This window comes from Gossypium hirsutum, chromosome A08 (assembly GCF_007990345.1).
Source record: "Gossypium hirsutum isolate 1008001.06 chromosome A08, Gossypium_hirsutum_v2.1, whole genome shotgun sequence".
In the NCBI taxonomy this organism is placed as follows: domain Eukaryota; kingdom Viridiplantae; phylum Streptophyta; class Magnoliopsida; order Malvales; family Malvaceae; genus Gossypium; species Gossypium hirsutum.
Window position 1 is genome coordinate 6,975,428 of NC_053431.1, and position 20,195 is coordinate 6,995,622.

A 20,195-nucleotide genomic window follows, 5' to 3' on the forward strand; every position below is an offset into this window, starting at 1 on the left:
TTGTCTTGACACAAACAACAATCATTAATTTTATCAAATGAATCTTTTTCGAGAAATATATGAAAATAACAAGCTGATATGACATTATACATATGATAATATGTTTATCTCATAAGATTTTGATCATAGTATAACTAAATATATGAATCTAATGGTTATAAGATTTTTTTTAAAAAAATCTAATGGTTAGAAGATTTAAATAAAAAAATTGACCCCTACTCTTTTATTGGGTCGGTCTTGTTATTTTTAATTAAAATTTTAAAATTTTTATAAATTCTTTTTATGAATTTTGTTCATAACTTTTATGATTTTTAATAATTTTCAAATTTTAAAAGAGTTTAGTTGATTTTTTAAATATGTTACGAAGGCTTTTTTGACCCTTTAACATTATTAGTTTCAAAACTTTTTGATTTACTTCCAATTAAAGAGTAGGGATTAAATTGAATGAATGTGTAAAAGTTGAGGGTTAAAATTATTATTATACCTTATATATGAACACCAAAATTTAGCACAGGGGCTGCTTTACTCATCTATCTAATATATAGAGACTAATTTGCCCATCTTTTCAATGAAAGGGCTAAACTGCAATCTAAAATATAATATAAAGAGTTTGTTGTATTTTTACCTATTTATGTTATTTATATTGCCAAGTACAGTAATATCTCTTTTATAATTATACATTTATTTTTAATATTTTTTCTATTTTTATTTTAAAAAACTTGTTTATAGTTAAGAATAAGTGAAAGCTAAATTTATAAGATTTTTAAAATTCATATAAAATTGATAGAATTTATGCACATATCATTTCTAATGATTTGATTGAATACATAGCTTTTAGTTCGTTGTAATTGTGAATTTATTGGCATATGATTTTTTATTGATATAAAAATAATAATATAAATAATATATAAATATTTTATAATTTTTTAAAAATATTTTATAATTAATTGGGTTTTAAATAAATTTTCTATTATTAATTATATTCAATTTTTATAATTTTTTAAAATATTAATATATGTATTAAATAATACTTCAAAATTTTTTTGGTTAAAAAGGTATTTTAATTATTTGAGCATTTATAGCTCAAATTCTTTCTCATTACATTAGAGCTCTATTCTATTAGAGTAAAAGGGAAAATCAAAATTTTAACATTAAGGGCTGCAAATTGAAAATTTCCATTTGATCTTTCCCGCGCAAAACTACTGAACTGACCAAAGTCCCACACGAATGCACTTCATCTCTGAACCCTAATTCAAAAATTCCCTATTTTCTTTCCCTATCACCTCACGGTTTCGCCGCACTCTCTCCTTCGCTAGAATGGCTTCCAAATTCCCCGACGAACCACCCTCAAACACGCAGGAAACGGACGAAGAAACCATCGCATTCAGGAAGAAGCTGTCGCGGCGAGTTAGTTTCGCTGAGTGCGAGATCACCTCGGTCCACATCTTCAACCGCGACGATGACTACGAGTCCCCGCAGCATTCCACTCCCACGCCAGCCTCTGAAAGGGGAAATGAAGTGCTGGGTCTCTTTAGGGATTTGATTGACAGTGATGACGATGATAATGATGATGACGTTTTGAGTGTGGAGAAGTCGTTCTTGAGGCCGATGGAGTCGCCTTCTCCCGGTGGAAGTAGCACAGTTGGATCTGCTATTTCTAATGACGGTCGGTTTAGCTTGCATTCTCCATTCTTAGTAAGCATTTGTTTTTGTTTTGACGAAGTTTAGGGTTTATAATTGTTTAGGCGTCATTTGGTTGTTATTTCCGCTTATGATTTTTGTTTTAGGAAGCAAAATGCAAAAATTGCGACTTTGATATCAGTTCTTCAAAATGGAAAAATAAGCGAGTGGCGAAAGCATCAACCAAATGAAGCCTAAGTAATACGCCATTGCTTAAAGTTTTGTGAGATAAAAAAGTTTTTATGTTAAAAGGAGAATTCTAATGGTTTCAGCTAATGAAAAGAATGGTTAATGCTAATAAATGCCGTGTTTTGAAGTTTTTTCTGAAATATCTTGTTGCAGAAGACAACTTTTTCGGACCAGTGTCTGCAAACTTCATTCAACCTGGAAGATTATCTGATTCTGCTGCTTCAGATGACAACCACGATATCACTATGGATTCAATAACATTTTATATGCACTTTCGTAGCATTGCAGGTTCAGAGTCAGGAGAGCTCAATACTTTAACTACCACAGGAGTTTGTCTTCCATCTGAAGAGAAGATGCCTTGCCAAGCTACCATGCCGTCTGATCTAAAAAGTTTTATGGTGTTAATGAAGGCGAAGAAGGTAAAGTCACCGTCACCTGTGCCTATCAGTAAATTTAGTGGTGGTGAAGAATCTAATGGCATGAGCCTTGTTGGAGAAAGCATGCGTAGGTATGATTATGGAAAGCTCTCTCCCACATTGGAAGCTCTTCTGGCTGAAGGCAGTAAGGAGTTTAATGCCATTCCTGCTTTTGAATCTACCACTCCAAGGTCATCAAGCGAAGTTGCCTTATCTTATGGTCATAAGAATGACTGCACGGAACTGTCAAATTATAGGAATCAAGAGCTCTGCAACATGAATAATCATGATATGTCTGGTAAGGGCATTTCTTTTGCTCAGGACAAAATGATTGAGTCAACAGGTGATTCAGCAACCACTCTTACTGATCAAACTATGTGTGACTGCTCGTCAAACACTAAGGATGGTTCAGTTGCTGAAAATTTTGTTGGTCACCAAATCCAAACTCCTAATCAGCTGAATAAAGTACGTTATCTTATGAATCTGATGTTATCCAGATCACTTTTCTCAATAATTTGGTTATTTTCCAATCATTTAAATTGGTAAATTCAGTGAACAAAGTATATTCTCCTATCAATTGAATGTTAAGTAAGATTTTACTTTTCTCAATGTTTTTGTTGTTTTCTTTTTAATAATTTAATTTTGGCACTTTCAGTGAGTCGATTTGCTTGGGGTGTAGCTACTTGCTAAACGATGGGATTCATGGAGATTTCATTTATACTATGGCGTTTCCTATCCTAACATCTGCAGAACAATCTCCTTTTCTTTTTGAGATTTGGGCTATTTAACTCTATTCTATTTAGGAATTTATCTTTGCAACTTTCAATACAATGACATGCCATACATGGAACTACTGCCATTGTCAACTCATAAAGGGTTACTTCAGTAGTTTTAGCCATACAGTTTCATATATTTATTCCATACACTTGTAGGTGCACGACTTGAATGAAAATTATATGCTTGTTCACTGTTCAGCTATTGCTTCTTTTTTTTTTTTCAGGAAGAAATGCATAGGTCTCCATTAGCAGGTTCCATACACTCATTATCTGCTAAAAGACAACAATTACTTCTGGATACTACAAATTCACCAAGACATGCACTGTTTGTTACTCCGTCCCCAAAACAATCTGGTTCTTTTTTGAGTCAGGGAAGCATAAAACAGGGTGGGAGTTTGCCTTCTGTCCTGAAAAGTAACATCAAATTAAAAAATCTGGAGTGTACTCCCCTTGGTTCTGCTTTCAATGATGGAATTTTGAAGTCAAAAATTAGATTATCAGATTCCCTTTCTTCTAGAGCTTCAGCTTGTTCATTCAGTAAAATTATGGAACCGAGTGAAGGTTTCCAGTGCCAACAGGTAACTGCACCCACTATTAATCTGGAGGAGCAGTTATCTGGTGTTGGTCTAAAGCAGGGGGAAATTGATGGTCCTGTAACTCCAAAAAACATCAGCTACTTGAGCCAAGATGGAGGGACCACAGAGCTTTTAGAAGATAAAGAACATTATGAAAAATATGCTGAAAGAATGGGCATAACTACTTCACCATCTAAGTGCACTCACTCAGGAAAGAAAATGATCCATCATTCAATGACTCCAGTAGATCCTTTAGATGGAACACAAGTAGCTTCTGCATTTAATTCCTCACCCATGGGGATCACACGTGAAATTGGCAAAGATAAAAGAGATCTTGATACAGCCTATAAGCTTGTTTCTCCACTGGTGAATAGGTCATAAGAGAAGTTATGCTCATCAACAGAGCATCATAGCAGTCTGTCTGGCAATTTAAAGCCTCATGATCAGGATAACAGCATCATTATTGTTTCTAGAGAGGAGCCCAACTCACTAGAAACAGTTCCTAGTAGTAATTATTTAACTGGAACAGCTGAAAACAGAACACAGTCCAGCTTATCACTTATTAAGGCCAACCATTTAACTGCGACTTCTATAGTAAAAAAGTTGAATGAAGGAGAAAGTAATGGACTTGATATGCTGAATGCTTCTGAGAACTCTAGGAACATCCCTGAGGGATTTGCCTTGAAATTGCAATCAAGAAGCCCAGAGAAAAACATCGAGACTGCAATTGAAATAACCCAGTTCAGTGGAAGTTTCATTCAGGAACAGATGAAAGTTTCTTCTTCTTATGCTTCTCCAGATGCACCTAGAAGCAAAAATGACCAGTTGCCTTTAAAGGTAAATATCTTCTCTGTATCTTCTCTTGATTGCCTGAATGTTTCCTAGCTCAGAATTCAAATTATGCTTGACATTTAAAGTCTGGTGCAATGATTGCTCAGAGCCCCTTCGGAAAGAAGCAAACTCAGAGTCCAACTTCAAAAGAGCCAAGTTGCAGCCCGTACAGGAAAGAAATGCATAGGGGACTGTGTGGTGATAATATGCAACTACCTGTTGCAAAGGATGTACTATCTCTTAGCTGCCATTCAACTATACAAACGATTGATAACCATCTTCAAAGATCTGTGCAGGACCCAAGTCCTGACCAAGACACTCAGAACTCTTCAAAAAGCAAAAGAATAAGTGAAGTAGTTCTTGCAGACATGCACCCTGCAGATAAAAATAAGTGTATCCAGCAGAGTCCAAATTTTTGTGAAATTGGAGAAAAAGATATGGAGCATATGTTGGAATATTCGAATGGTAGTAACATAGGAAATAAAGGAATTGAAGGTGGCAAAACATTGCTGAATATGACTGATGTATGTGCACAATGCCACTTATTTGTGGCACATTCAGGTTTGCTGATATAGAATGCAAGATTTTTCCTCTTAGTCTTCCTGTTGAATTGATTTGTACAACTTATATTGCAGATTTCCAGCAAACTTTTGGCAGATACAAAACAGCTACTGTCTCCTAGTTTTGATAAACTAAATATAAAAGTGGTAGATATCTTGTTTCTGTAATTACAACATATTTTTACAACATTTTTCTAATGCAGGTATAATTACTGATAACATCTTTCCATAACCTAAACCCTGCGTAATAGTTTCCTTTTCTTTTTTCTTTGCCTTGAATGGAATATCCAGATAAACATGTCGGAAGATATATTACTTCATCAGCAGAAGGTTAATAAGTTAGAGATGCTCTGTTCTGAAATCCAATTCAAACTAGGTTCAGTAAGTAAAATTGCCCACTTTTATTTTATTTTGCTGGAATACTCATTGCTTCCCCTACTAACCAAACTAGACTATGTTCTTGCTTATTCTGCCCTCATATATTGCTGTTGGCAGGCATATGGTCAATCCTGCAATATTCAGTACAAGAGGTGCTTCTAGTTCACTCCTACAGCTTGATTATGAATGCCATTGATATTGGTTTCTGAAATTATTAAGGAAACTGGTTTAATGTTACAAGTTGAAAAGTTGACGAATTAATGTCCTTGCAGTGTAGCTGAAACAAAACTATTGCTCTATAGATTAGTTTATGAAAAGGCTAAATTGCAGTTGATGCAAGTGAAGCGTGAAAGACTGCTGGTATTTGCTTTTCTTTATCTCTTTTTTTTTGGGGGGGGGGTGTGTTCTGCGCAAATGTGTATTCTTTATCATCTTCCTATATCCCTCAATCAGAATCAGGTACAGTTACTGAGAACTGGAGTTCGGGAGTCTCAAATGTTGAAGTTAAATTATGTCAAGCATCCATCTGTGTTAGCTGGAAGAGACACTCAACTTGACAATAATACATGTTCAGTTAGATCTGGAGAGAACCGTGAGGTATGCTCATCAGTTCTGCTTTTGTTGTTATGGATTTCGTCTTTCTAATTTGTCTCAAATGATTAGAAAGGAAAAAAGGTACTCCTCCAGAGATAACATTACTGCATGCAAATATGAAACTGTGTTTTATTTTAACTGAAACCCACATTTGGGTTGAATCCCATATTTTATTGTCAGAAAGTGCTTTGATATCTATCAAAGCCATTTAGAGGCCAAAAATTTTCTCTACTTTTTGTTGTTGCTGCTGGTATAAGCTATTTATTGGCTTGTACAAATATCAATTTCAATTCGGTGTTAGAATATAGTTATTTTCTCTTAACCTTTTAACATATCTCAATGGTGAAGAAATTTGAATTAATTAATACAAGACTCAGGCTCAGTTTTCTTTGAAGTTTTGTTGACTTGATTTGGAGTGTAATATCGTAGTTTTTTGGATGATTACAAAATATTTATTCTTGTACAGGGATTTATCTTCTATATTTTGAGAATTACTACTAACATTCAGCACAGTGCATACCAGAGGCAATATGTGGAGAACTCTTACATTTGTTGTTTTGAATGATGTATTAGCATTCTCTCAGCTATAAATAAAATAATATTCTAAACTTCATGTGTTTTACTGTCTCTTATGTTGTTTTAAAAGATATGGGCAATTGATATTTGGTTAATGGTTAATTCTATGCTAAAGATTTCTTTGTGTCATGACAGGGAACCAATGATAAAGTTACGACAGTGAAGCATCAGGCTGATGCTCTGGAGACGAAGATAAACAATCTAACCAAGTCTCTTTGTCCTCACTTCAAGATAAAAGGAGAACTGAGTTGTGCGGATACTATTGATTTGCTTCATGATCATCTAAAGAAGAGAACTTGTTGGGGATGTATACGCCAGGATATGCAGGTCTTATTAACTCTTAACTATAATTTCTTCTCAAAACATATTGAAAATTATTTTATGTAACTGAGGCCTAACCAGTCTGTTATTTTGTTAGTTGTGGGAGGTTGATGTTTTGCAGAATAGGAATGGCTATCATAATGTTATTCTCAACTACCATGAGTTCTTATCTCAAAGGTTTTCTTTTTTTAATATAGTTCTCTTTAACCCAGACTTGTTTATGCTTAAAGGTTTACATTTGTCCTTATGTTTGATTTCAGTCTTACATTAGACACCAGTCCAAATTCAAGCATTTTTGTTGGAAACAAATTGAACGATATAAACATCAGTAAGGTAACAAAGTCAACAATTTACATGAAGTCATTCCCTTTTTTATTTACCATGCTTATCTCTAAAATTTTATCTTGTTCATTAGAACTTCCCAAACATGGATGCTTGTTCTGCATTTGCTTTTGTCTTTAACCATGAATATACTACGAAATATGTTGGGCCCAAAAGTCTGGCGCAAGAAACACAAGTAAGTACTTCTGTCTCATAATTTTTGCATCTCTTGTTTTTCTTTTCTTAAGCAAAACAAATTATTTCAATTTAATTTGGCATAATGACTTTTTTAGCCCTCTAACTTTACAAAAAAAATCATTTTAGCCTTCCATTTAAATTTTCATCTTTTTTAACCCTTGAACTTGCATTTTTTGTCAAATTACCCCAAAATGGATGGAAAAGTTAACAATTGTTAATTTTGCTGACGTGACATACACGTGGATTGTCTCGTGGATGACATGTCAATATTTAATTAGCTTTTTAAAATTAAAAAATATTTTTTTTATAATTTTAATACTTTTTAAATAATTTTAATGATTTTTAATTTTTTATAGCTTTTTTTAAATTTTTAAAAAATTAATTAAATGCTAATGTGTCATCCACGAGTTAATACACGTGTACGTCACGTTAGTAAAGTTAAAAAATGTTTAACTTTGCCATCTATTTTGAGATGATTTGATAAAAATTGCAAGTTTAAGGGTTAAAAAAATGGAGTGCTAAAATGACTATTTTTTGTAAAGTTAGAGGGTCAAAAAAGTCTTTAATCCATTTTTTACCAGAAAAGTATGCCATACTTGTTCTTTGAATTTTGATTGTACTAGAACGAAGCTATAGTACGTATTTTAAGTTGAGTGATCCTATAGTATCTTGTAACCGTTTGTTTAACTTTGCTTTACATTTATTCTGGTTTGATCTGATTATGCTGAGGACCAGTTCACTTTTACGAAATCTGCTTGATGTTATTGAGGAAGTACAGATAGCGCGGTTAGAAATTAGGGGTCTGATTCTTACTAGCTTTCATTCTCCATCCGGTACACTTTTATCTCCTCTTTATTATGTTTCTTAAATTTGTGGTTGTGATGTCGTGGGCTGAAATTCCTGCTTTGAGAATTTGACTTTTGATTCTTTTCTTCAGGAAAACAAAGTAGAGATTATGGATGACTAGATCATATTTCTGGTTTGATATAATGCCATTTGAAGCCTATGCATGCTTATCCTGCTACGGAACTGTTTTACTTATTATTTTGTTTCTGTTTTTTGTTTTTATTTATTGGAATGGAGCTTAGCGTTTTGGGCGTTCTTGTTTTTATTTATGAGTGGTAGGATATAAGTCATAAAACTAGGGAAGGAAAAGTTTTTCTATTTCCAGGACTCTTTCTTCAGTTAGTTTAGCATATTCAAGGTAAAGGCTTTTAATGATAGCTGGTGCAAGACCATTCAAAGTTTTAGTGTTCCTCTCTTTTCCGATTTGTTTAAGTGTGGTTGTAAAAAGGTTTGGCATAGCCCACACATGGCTTGGTGAAGTTAAATCTTTGTGTTTTTTTAAATAAAAAACCTAAATCTTTGTTAAATTTTTGCACTTACATCGCCAAAGAAACAATGGTAACTTCGTTATCTTGGCTTTATTGTTGTCATCTGCCTCTTGATTTCTAGAACTATTACGATATATGACTTATAATGCAGTATTTTTGTCTGCTGACTGTATAAATTGCTTGATTTCTTTGCTGTCCCAAATCCTAAATCATTGTAATGTCAAATTTCCAAATAGCATGTTCTACATTGGAATGCTCATTTGGCTTGGTTACCATTTCTGCATTTACCAAAGATATGCACAAAATCAACCCTCTGCTTTCTCTAGTCTGTCCAATTTTGAGTGATATATGTCTTCTGAAAGAACATATTTTGCCAGATTAAAACTTGATAGCACCTCCTTTGTTCGCAGCTAAGCAGCTGGATTTGCAGCTTGCTTTCATTGATTTTGAGAGTGGTGTAAAGCTGATAATGTCTCTCGACATGACATGTTTGAACTGGTAAAGTCTTGTCTAAATTGTTTTTTCTACTTAACCAATAAGCATTTTGCAAATCTGATGCTATGTCTTATAGCTGAGTCATCTGAGATTGGATGTATGATCTTTTTATATGGTTGAAAATGTATGCTCTGAGGAGAATCTATTAATTTGTAACATTAATTCAATATATCCAGAGCATTGATCCTTGGCAAAGAGTTTGTGATTGCTACGTAAATTATGCTGATTTTTATATAGTTTCTACGGATTGGTTTGGTTCATTATTTTTTCTGGACTTCTAATTAATAATTTTCTTTTCCTTCAATATATAGGGTCTGAGTTCAGCTGGGCTAACTTTTGGACTAACTGTTCTCTGTAAACTTTTGCTTAACTCTTGCCATAGAAGTGCAACCAATTGTCAGCTCTTGTTACACCCACATTTCATATGGCTCAGATTGTAACATAATCTAGACAACTGTTGCTTTCGAGTTCAAGTAAATTCGGTAATTCTCTAAATGTAGAAATATTAATACTGGACAATTTGGGATACTTTTTTGTATGTGCTGTCGTCATTGTAAAATATAACATTATGCATCAACAGGTGTCAAGGCAGATATGTTTTGTCGTAATTTGTTGAATAGTTATACTGTCTTATCTTGCCTCTTGATTTCTTACAGTGGGGTTTATCCTTCAGAGATCCTTCCCCATCATTTACAGACTTCCACCACTAGGACAGACGACTTACACTGTCCACTCTCAATTGAAATAAAAGCTGCAATCAGTAATCTTAGAGCTGGGTACTCAAGGATAATAAGGCTCTGTAGGTGTGTTACCCAGGTGCTGCAATCTTCAGGCAGGTGATTGGGGTTTTTTTATTTAACATCTTAAAGAAGAGAGAAAGGGCACCTACAATTTGTCGTTCTCTCTTTGTTGCTTGATTGAGCATTATATCCTTTTTTTTGTAAGCTGCACTACAAGGTGACAGATTTGCTCCAACATCTTCAGAAACGGTAGATGCATTTCTTTCTCATTTGTTGACCACTTTTTTTGTGGTTCCGTAAATGTTTATTGCAGTACCTTAAAGTAGCCAATTTACACGAATGCTGTGACTTTGAACCGAAATTGCACTTTATGTAGTAACACTTAACAGCCGTCTATTTCCCTTTTTGCCGCTCACCTTTACTGTTTGTTTGATTGTTTGATTATTCTAACTCATTAATGGTTGAGGACTAATACTATCATGACCCAACCCAGCTCGCAGGGCATGAGCTGTGCTGTGAAAACATAAGTTGAAATTGTCTTTTTTGGGCCTCATAGGTCCCACAATTTTTTCATCTTCAGATGCGTTTTCAGAAATTCGAATCCTTATCACAATACACGCAAAAATGATACAATTGTTCTACTATATCAATTGGATTCCATTTTACTAAGTGCACTCATTTGTGGTGTAAATGTAATATGGGAGTCCAAAGAGAACAATTTCGGATTATGTTCTAACAAGATAAACTTGTGTCCCAAGTTAAGTCATGTTGTGAGGTAAAAAAACATTGGACCTATGGGGCTCAAAGAGGATAATTTTGATTTATGCTTTCAAAGCATAGCCCATGCCTTGTTAGTTGGATTGGGTCATGAGATAAAAAGCTGCTTTTGTATCTTCTACTTAATTCAACCTAAAAGGCATAGGTCATGTCATAATAACATAGTTTAAAATTGTCTTTTTTATGCCCTCACAAGGTTTTGCCACTCTTTAAGTGTGCTTTGAGAGATTCAAACCTACATTGCAACATACAAATGAGTGTATTTTGTAAAATGTGTTGTGATATGGGCTCGAAACTCTAAAGGCACATTAAACCTAGTGAAGGTACCAGCTTATTTATGTTTCGAAAATCAATGGTCATGTTCATTCGCGGAGTCTTGGATTGAAGTGCAGAATTTCGAACTGTTTGGACAGCGAGAAGGTTGTCCTGCCATCCCGTGCTACATGAGGTCAGCTATTCTCCATCTTTTGAAAGAAAAGGAAAAGGGTTCCCCATTCAGTTGTTGAATTGCTTACATCATTCCTGTTTGAGTTCGTAAATAACTAGAACTAACCATTTAATTTATATGTGCTGATGAGCTCTTTTAGCCAGTGTAGGACGTTGTATGTGTTCTATTAGAAATGTCTTAGAATTTGATTATCTATCCACAGGCAGAACGGAGGCCCCTGACTCGATTTTTGGACAGTTTAATTTGTCCGAAATTAGTGTTTAGGTCATAGTTTCATTGTAAACTTTGTTCGGCCAAGAAAAGTGTCTAGCTAGTTATAGACGTGGATTATATGTCTAACCACCAGGTACAGCTGTTCCATTTATTTAGTCGCCCATGTCTCCGGGTCCCAAGATATTAGAAATAAGTTTCTTACCTACATCTAGAAATGTCCATGAGCCAGGCTGAGCTTGGAAAGTAAGAGGGTTTGAGTGAAAATATAATTCTAAAAAATGAGCTTAAACAAAAAAAGTAAGGCCCGTTTAGAAAATGGGTTGGGGCCTTAGTTAAGGTTTTTTGGGCCAAGTCGGGCCTGGCCCAAATATGCAAAAAAATTGTTATTTTTTTTACTGTTTTTTTTCACTATAATTTCACTATTTTATTATTATTATTTAGATATTATATAACTCTTATTTTATTGTTAATTTTGTTACTATTTTAAAGACATTTGCTCTTTAAGTTGCACATATCTTTGTGTTATTCAAGTATACATATTTTTCTAATTTATTTTCAATTTGTTGGGAAATATTTATTTTAATTTTTTTAGTTTTTTGATGTATTATATTTTTAAATATATATATAAAAAATAATTAATACAAGCTGAGCTGGTCTCAGGTTTTTGCATTTTTATCCGGGCTGGGCTTGGGCAAAATTTTAGGCTCATTGTCCCGACCTAGCAAATGGGCCTAAAGTTTTGGTTAGATTCGGCTTGAATTAGACCTGGCCTATAGATACCTCTACCTACATTGTGTGGTCGTATTGTGGAGGGAAATTAATTAATCCAAAAAGTGAAACATAGAAGAGAAAACAAGCGTGTGATAATGGTTTTCTGAACTATTTTAGGTCAGATGAGGAGGAGGAAAAGGTGTTTGCTTCGTACAAAAGACTCATTTATTTCATCATTATCGACAATAAGGTGTAGATGGAGATCTGCTTTTTTGCTTTTGCTCTTAAAGAAATTGGCTATGAAATTCACGAATGTCACTTCTCGTAAATGAAAACAGGCATGAAAATTCAACGCCAGAATTTGGAAAGATCTACTTCAACCCTAACTGATGTATCATTAAAACTAAATCTAACATAAATAAATAGATAGCTTTACACAATATTTTTAGAATCAGGTTAGTGGTTGAAATGGTTAAGTTATCAGTTTGCCGGTATGACTGGTTCGATTCAATTGTCGATTCAATCAAATTTTTAGTTAGTTCAATCAATTTGTATTGGTTCAATTAGTCTAATGCCATTATTCGAAATGGTACCTTGGTTTGATTAGTTGGTCCGGTTCGGTTCAAACATTACAAATTTTAGGCCAGGATTTATTAACATAGTTGTTAGGGTTTAATATGTGTATGACATAGGTTCAAATTCAATATATTTAAAATAATGAAGTATTGAAGTAATGATTTTTCGAAGCGAAAGTACTAGTTGAGTCATATTTGAATGGCAATGATATCGAGAAGAGATGAAATATTATTTTAATTAATAATGAGATAATAATATTATACTTATTTTTATTCAAATTAATTTTTAAATTTGAGGAAACTAACATTCAAATTGTAATCTTTAGTGATGGTTGTGTCAAATGTCAGAAATTTTCACAAAGAGAAGACTTATATTGTCGTAAATGGAGTGGAGAAAAAATATTTGGTAAGTTTATTAATATTTAGAATAAACTTGAATTACCATTGAATACTTATATCAGAGCAATTTTTTCCATTTACAAAAATATTTTATTGTATGATTTTATTTCTTTAAATTGACAAAAATATTTTATTATTATTATTATATTAATACATTGATATTAGAAGAATATTTTATGAAAGTTTAGGTTATGTTTTATATTTATGATAAATAATATTCTTATTGTGATTTAAATTATTTAAATTTGATTTTTTATTGGTATTATTAGATGCATTATTGTTCAATATTTAAGTGGTTTCATTCTTCTTCTTTTTTTTGTCAATAAAACATATTCATAAAATGATTGGAAAAACATAAAATATCACTGTATCAGCAGAGTAAACCACTACAGAAACAACAAAAAAAAAAAACTTAACAAAGATAAATAAGTAGACATAAAATTAACTTTATCAAAATGAGGCCGAACCCAAAACTATTTATTTAGTACCTAAAAAATAATTGATAATTAATTTGATTGTTATCTTTGTTTAGAGTTTAATTATGATTTAAAGTTCTTTTATTGTTGTAACCTTAAAATAGTTAATAAATCTTAATTATATTCAATCATTTGTATAATATTATTGTACATTAATTACATGAAATACAAATATATTATTTAATAAAATAAAAAAAATATTTGGGTATTTAAATTTAGTGGGTGTGAGTTGTCTGTGAGTGTGAGTATTAACCTTTTAATTGCACAAAACCAAAAAGTAAAATATATAAATAAATATATACAATCACATGTAACCAACATTAAAAATTATTAGTAATACACAAAAACATGCATTTAAAATTTTAAAATTTGTCCTATAACATTCTCATACCCGACCCATTTGTCGAGTTTGAGCACTAGAATGTTACAAACGTTGCCGATGCAACTTCAGAGAAATTTAGTTCAAAAACTCTTTCTAATCAAGTTAACATATCAATTTTGAGTTAATATAAAGTTCCCGATTTCATTCCAAGTTTTATTCGAGCTTTCGTTAGCTCTTTCAATAGTTTATAGGCCATTTATGATCTATTTGCAAACTCTTCATGTAACAGCCCGATTTTTAGTGGTGACGGAACAATGATTTCGGGACTACAAATTTCTGTTGAGTTGACTTGTAAATATTATTTATAGAATATTTACGAAGTCATTAAAGTTGTATTAAAATTTGGTCTAGAAATATCACTGTTTAAATAGCTAATTAAAGAAAAAGAACTAAATTGTAAAAAGTGAAAAACATAGTAATTATAGCATTTAGGTTATCAAATAGCTTAATTACTAATTTAGGAGGGACTTATGTTGTAATTATCCCCTAATCATTAACATTGGACGCCATTATTGATGAAAATTATTAAATATTACATGTTTTAATGGTAAAATGGTAAATATTATGAAATCAAAACAAAATTAAATGAAGTAAAAGACATTTCTTCTTCAATCTCTCTTTTTCATAGCCAAAAACACCATGGAAACTTAGTTGAAGGTTCGGCCATTTTTTGTATCTTGCATGTAAGTCTATTTCGAGTCTGTTTCTCTAGGTTTTGTGTTTTTGAGATCATTGTAACTAGGTCTAGCTAGCTCGTACCTTCGTTTTTGAATCTGTTAAAAGTTTTAAAATTTTCCATCGATGAATCTTGAATGTATTTTTATGATAATTATGTATTTGAAGCTTTGATTGTGCTATTTGGTGATTTTGTGAAGTGATTTTTGTTATATTTTGATTTAGAGATTAAATTGTGAAAATGTCAAAATTTTAGGGTTTGATAGTGAATTTTATATTTAGTAGGGATTGTTTAAGGGCCTAGTATATTCGAATATCATGTTGAGTTGAGAAAAAGAAAGTTAATTTGATGATTCTTGGGTTAAGGGATTAAATTGCAAAAATTGTAAAAGTTAGAGGTAATTGTGTAAATTCAAAAAAAGTATAAAATGTAAAATGAATTGGAATGTGAAATGTAAGCTGATAATTGAGAAATTTTATATTTTAGATCAAAACCCAAATGATACTCGTGGAAAAAAATTATGGAATAGTCCCTGAACTTCTGCAACTACTACAATTCAGTCCAGGTAAGTTCGTACAGTTTATAATTTAACATCTATAGGAAATGTTTGATGATATAATGTGATTTAATAGATATATTTGATTATAATGGTATAAAGTTATTTAAGAAAAATTGTTGAAATTCAATACTTGGATCGAATTGAACACGAGATAGAGTATAATCAAGAAATGGTATGTTATGGGGGATTGGAGTGGAGATTGTTGTGGAGTGATATATATGTAACAGTCCGATTTAGACCCTATTTAGAACGGTAGTTTCGGGACCACGAATCTGAGTCAGAAAAATATTTTAAAATTATTTTCTGTGTTTATTATGTGTATTTATATCTGTGAAATTTTCGTGTTTTAACTTTGTCGTTTGAGTGTTGATTTAATAAAAAGGGCTTAATCGCATAAAATGAAAGTTTGATGGTTAAATGTAAAAGGTCCAAATTGTTGTCTTTTAAAATGGAGGTATTTATAATGCAATTATACCCTTGAATTTTGGCATGGACAAATTAGGCCATTAGTTAATGGAATGGGAATTATATTATAAAGGCTAAATTTGTAAATTATGTAAAAATATGTATTAAATAAAACATGATATTAAAAGCCATTGTTCATATTTTCTTTTCATGACGGAACGTCAAAATAAGAAATAAAAAAATAAGGTTACAAAGGTTCAGCCATTGTCAAGCTTAATTAAGGTATGTAATTAGCTGGGTTTTTGATAATTTTTACGTTTTTAAGATCGTTGCAGTGTAATGTACAAAGCCATGTTTGAATTTTTGATTTTGATGAATATTTTGAGTTATACCATTGATGAATATTTGAGCTTTATGATGATAGTTGATGAAATATGAAAGATATGTTTTAGATTAACATGTTTTGTATTGGAATTTTTAATTATTTTGAGTAATTAGGACTAAATTGTAAAAAAAAATAAATTGAGGGACTAAAATGTGAAATAAATGAAATGTATGGACTTCTATGAACATATGGAACATTCGGCCTAAGCATGGTATGTGCAAATTTTGCATGTTTTGTGTTTTGTGCAATTTGGACTAAATTGTGAAAAGTGTAAAATGTTAGGGGTAAAATTATAATTTTCTATTTATGTGTTTTTGGACTAAAATGAGTGAAAATATATTTGAATGAGTTTAATTTGAATATGTTTAGATCAAGAACCAAAAAAATCAGATTTGGATCGGGGGAAAACTAAAGTTGTCGATTAGCCATCCCGTTCCGATTTTCATCGTCCGAGGTAAGTTTATAAGCAAATAGATATTGTTAATTTTAATTATGTACGAGTTTATATACTGAAATTAAATTATGTGAAATTATATATGTGAAATTCGAATGTACATATGCATGGAAACAAAGTTTACGAGTTCAATTCGACCGAATTATAATGTCCGAAAGTCCCGTACGAACCTTAGAAATAGCTAGGATACATATGTCATGACATAGGATTTTCGATATGTGTTCTCGTGTAAGACCACATCTGGGACGTTGGCATCGATCTGTGATTACGTGTAAGACCATGTTTGGGACATCGAAATCGTATTTGATTCGTGTAAGACCCTGTCTGGGACGTTGGCATTGTTTGATATATGTGATTATCCGAGTATCCTGTTCAATTCCGAATGGTTCAATGGGCAATGATAAGTTGTGAACGAAACTGTAAAACAAGCTAAAACGATCAGGTATGAGTTAGTTGATTACCTATTCGAAAATAAGATAAGTTGGTCATTTGATATATGATGCAAATTATATAAGTTATTAATGTGAACATATGTGCACTTGCAAAATATATTCGACTATATGTTATGTATATGCAGGTGATGTTATACTTTGATTCATGAGTATATGTATACGTGTGTAAATACATTCGGTTATATAATAATGTTATGTCTTTGAAATTGAATGATACTTGGAATATGTATATATGTACAATCAGTTAAGATAAGGTTATTTATGAAAGCATATGTTAATTATGAAATGTTAAACTTGAGATTAAATGTGACTATGATAGTATAACTTGGCTTGGTTAAAATAAGTTGATAATGTCATTAAGTTGTTATTTGCTTATGACTTACTAAGCTTTAATAGCTTGCTGTGTGTTATGTTTGCCTCTGTTTTATAGATTTCGAGATTTAGTTATGAGCTCGGGGATCATCAGCAAAGTCCATCACACTATCGACTGTTTTTGGTATTTGATAAGTTTAAATTTGAACCTATGGCATGTATAGGCAAGTTAATATGTTTGTTTTTGAAGTTGTGTATATATTAAGCCATGCGAAAATGACTAAAATGATATGTGAGTATATGAAACTTTAGTCAAGTAGATAAGTGTTTTATACATGGAAAGTGGTTGATGATTTTGGACGTGGTTTGTTTGAATTGGCCATGGCATATGCATAAGTATGAAATATGTAATACTCTGAAAATTTTTACAGTAAGATATTATCCTTGATATAGTAAAATAAGGAAATAAAGTGACAAAAAGGGAAATTTTGAGTTATGTCAATATTGAGAAGTATATTATGATATATTAATTCAAGAAAGGACTAAATTGTAAAAGTGAGAAAAGTTTTGTTGCACAAGAGTAAATATTCAAAATTTGAGGGGTTAAAGTGTAAGTATGAAAAAGTTGAAGGACCAATAGTGTAAATAATTTAAGAGTGGAATGCTCTAAAAACTAAGGAAAATGGATGAATTAGGACCAAATTGAATATATGAAGAACTATGAGGGACTAAATTGCAATTTTACCAAATTAAATGATGACTCAAGGATGGAATTTTAAAAGATAATGAAGGGCAAAATGGTCAATTGGAAGAGAGAGAAATCTAGAAAGTAATAATGATGCTAGAGATATTTTGATATTTTATAATTATTTAATTAGATAAATATTATTTTATTAATATTTTAATAAGATATTTTATTATTATTTTATTAGTATATAAAGAAAGAAAGATGAGAAATTCTCATCCATATTTTTCCCATGCACTAACGTGAGAGAAAGAGAGGAAGAAAGAAAGTTTTGCTTTCTTTACAATTTGGTCCTTTTACCAAAAATTCACCATTTTCACCCAAAAATCAAATGAATTTCCATAGCTACCAAGAGACAAAAATGTTAAGGAGAGCACGGGGAGTTAGAATATCAAGTTGGATTCAAGAAATAGAAGCTGGAGGAGAGAGAAAATCAAGTTAAAGATTAGTATCAATAGAACAAGGTAAGTATATCAAGATTTCAATATGTTTTAAGTTTGTTATTATTGACAAAGCATGGAAATAATGTTATAGTAGAGTTTTCTTACATAAGGTCCTATGTTTTTGATATGCTAGTGAAGAGAAAATAAGAGAAAGTGATGAGAAATGGTGTAGAAAAAGAAAATAAGGGTGTTATAACATGGTAATTAATAGCTTGCACAAAAACAGTTTGGACAGCAGCAGTAGACTAACTTTGAAAAATCACCATAAATTTTAGAAATCTAATTAGAAGATGAAAAAAATATGAAATTAAAGCTTATTGAGTCTAGTTTCTCATAGAAGAAATATTTTAAGCAATAAATTTGTAAATTTTTAGATATAATGAATTTTGTGAGACAAGGTCAGAATGAATTTGGGTTCCCCTGTTCTGACTTTGAAAAATCATAAAAAATTGAATAAAAATAATTAGGGGCTTAAATTTATATGTATAAAATTCTGAATGAGTCTATTTTTAATAGAAACAAACAAGAACATCATTTGTATCCTGTATGAGGAGATAATTAATTTTTGGTGAAGAAGGGTCAGAACTGTCAGACAACATAATAGGAGTAACTTTAAAGAATAAACTGTACTTATTGGCTAAACAAAAAATTTTGAAATTTTTATGGTAAGAATATATATGAGTCTAGATTCAGGGAAAATTATAGGATATTAATTTTGAGTTCTATAGATCCAGATATAAATAATTTAATGACTATGATGCAGATAGACAGCTTGAATATTCATAAAAGTAAATAATAAAAATTATGGATAGTATTATTTACAAGTGTGTTATCTACATTAAGGATGTGGAATGGAGAGGAGGAGGAGGAAAAATATGTATGAATATTCATCTAGCATGGCTAATTTTCATATTTTAGGCTCAGGGACTAAATTGAATAAAAGTAAAACTTTATGGGCAATTTTGTAAACATGTCAGAAATGACCAAATTGCATGAAATAAATGACCAAATTGCATGAAATGGATTATTTTATTATTTAAATTACAAAATTGAATGAAATTATTAATTTAGTTCAAGATCGGGGGAAAACATATTTTAGGGATTAAATTGAAAAGTGTTGAAATTATGAAAAATTCTGATATTTTATAGAATTCATGGATTGTTATCAATATATATGAGAATAATAGCTGGAAATAAGGATTAAATTGTAAGAATTTTATTTTCCTGACCCTAAGGATGAAATTGTCATTAATTAAAAGTTTAGGGGCAAAATGGTAATTTTGCCTAGAGCATTAATTAAATGCATTAGAATATGAAATGAATGAAAATGATGATCAAATTTATTTATAAAGATCCGGACGACTCAAATATGAGACTTGATTGTGGAAAAGAAAAGATATCAGATTAATGAAATTATAAACACAAACAAGCAATGAGGTAAGTTCGTATAACTTGAATTATATTCTTAAATGCTTGAGATTGTATGTTATTGATGTGAATATGATTTGAATGTTCATTGTATGAAAATTTATGAAACATTGATATATTTGATAAAATGGGAAGAAATCCCAGTTGAATGAAAGGAAAATTCGATGGATCTCTGAAAAGGAATTGACGGTAAAAAGGATCTAGCCCGGACGGGTGATCTTATCTTGATATAGCCCTCCCGAAGAATATGTGTAAAATGGATTTAGCCCGGACGGGTAATCCGAATTAGGGTCTGAATTTAGCCTGGACTGGTAATTCAGATCCAAGCTCATTAGAGTAATTGTCGTTGCAGGGGATTTAGCCTGGACTGG

General features: G+C 31.6%; 2 protein-coding genes across 13 annotated transcripts; both read left to right on the forward strand.

Moving 5' to 3' along the window:
- Nucleotides 1-1,164: 1,164 nt before the first annotated feature.
- On the forward strand, nucleotides 1,165-4,017 carry LOC107887910 (uncharacterized). Its single transcript, XM_041075752.1, has 3 exons — nucleotides 1,165-1,666; nucleotides 2,023-2,750; nucleotides 3,286-4,017. The coding sequence occupies exons 1-3, from the start codon at nucleotides 1,318-1,320 to the stop codon at nucleotides 4,015-4,017; spliced, it is 1,809 nt and encodes a 602-aa protein (XP_040931686.1). The 5' UTR covers nucleotides 1,165-1,317.
- A 172-nt stretch (nucleotides 4,018-4,189) lies between these two features.
- Nucleotides 4,190-10,399, forward strand: LOC107950015 (uncharacterized). Of its 12 annotated transcripts, XM_041075762.1 has the most exons (16): nucleotides 4,190-4,473; nucleotides 4,554-4,991; nucleotides 5,103-5,174; nucleotides 5,319-5,408; nucleotides 5,523-5,557; nucleotides 5,678-5,765; nucleotides 5,859-6,002; nucleotides 6,711-6,902; nucleotides 6,994-7,073; nucleotides 7,157-7,229; nucleotides 7,312-7,413; nucleotides 8,151-8,248; nucleotides 8,353-8,394; nucleotides 9,160-9,247; nucleotides 9,556-9,726; nucleotides 9,901-10,399. In XM_041075762.1, the coding sequence occupies exons 1-12, from the start codon at nucleotides 4,270-4,272 to the stop codon at nucleotides 8,172-8,174; spliced, it is 1,542 nt and encodes a 513-aa protein (XP_040931696.1). In that variant the 5' UTR covers nucleotides 4,190-4,269; the 3' UTR covers nucleotides 8,175-8,248; nucleotides 8,353-8,394; nucleotides 9,160-9,247; nucleotides 9,556-9,726; nucleotides 9,901-10,399. The 12 variants fall into 12 exon arrangements, with proteins under 12 accessions (XP_040931696.1, XP_040931694.1, XP_040931692.1 ...); XM_041075760.1 differs by having other exon boundaries at nucleotides 8,151-8,394; XM_041075758.1 differs by having other exon boundaries at nucleotides 8,353-9,247.
- Nucleotides 10,400-20,195: the final 9,796 nt, after the last annotated feature.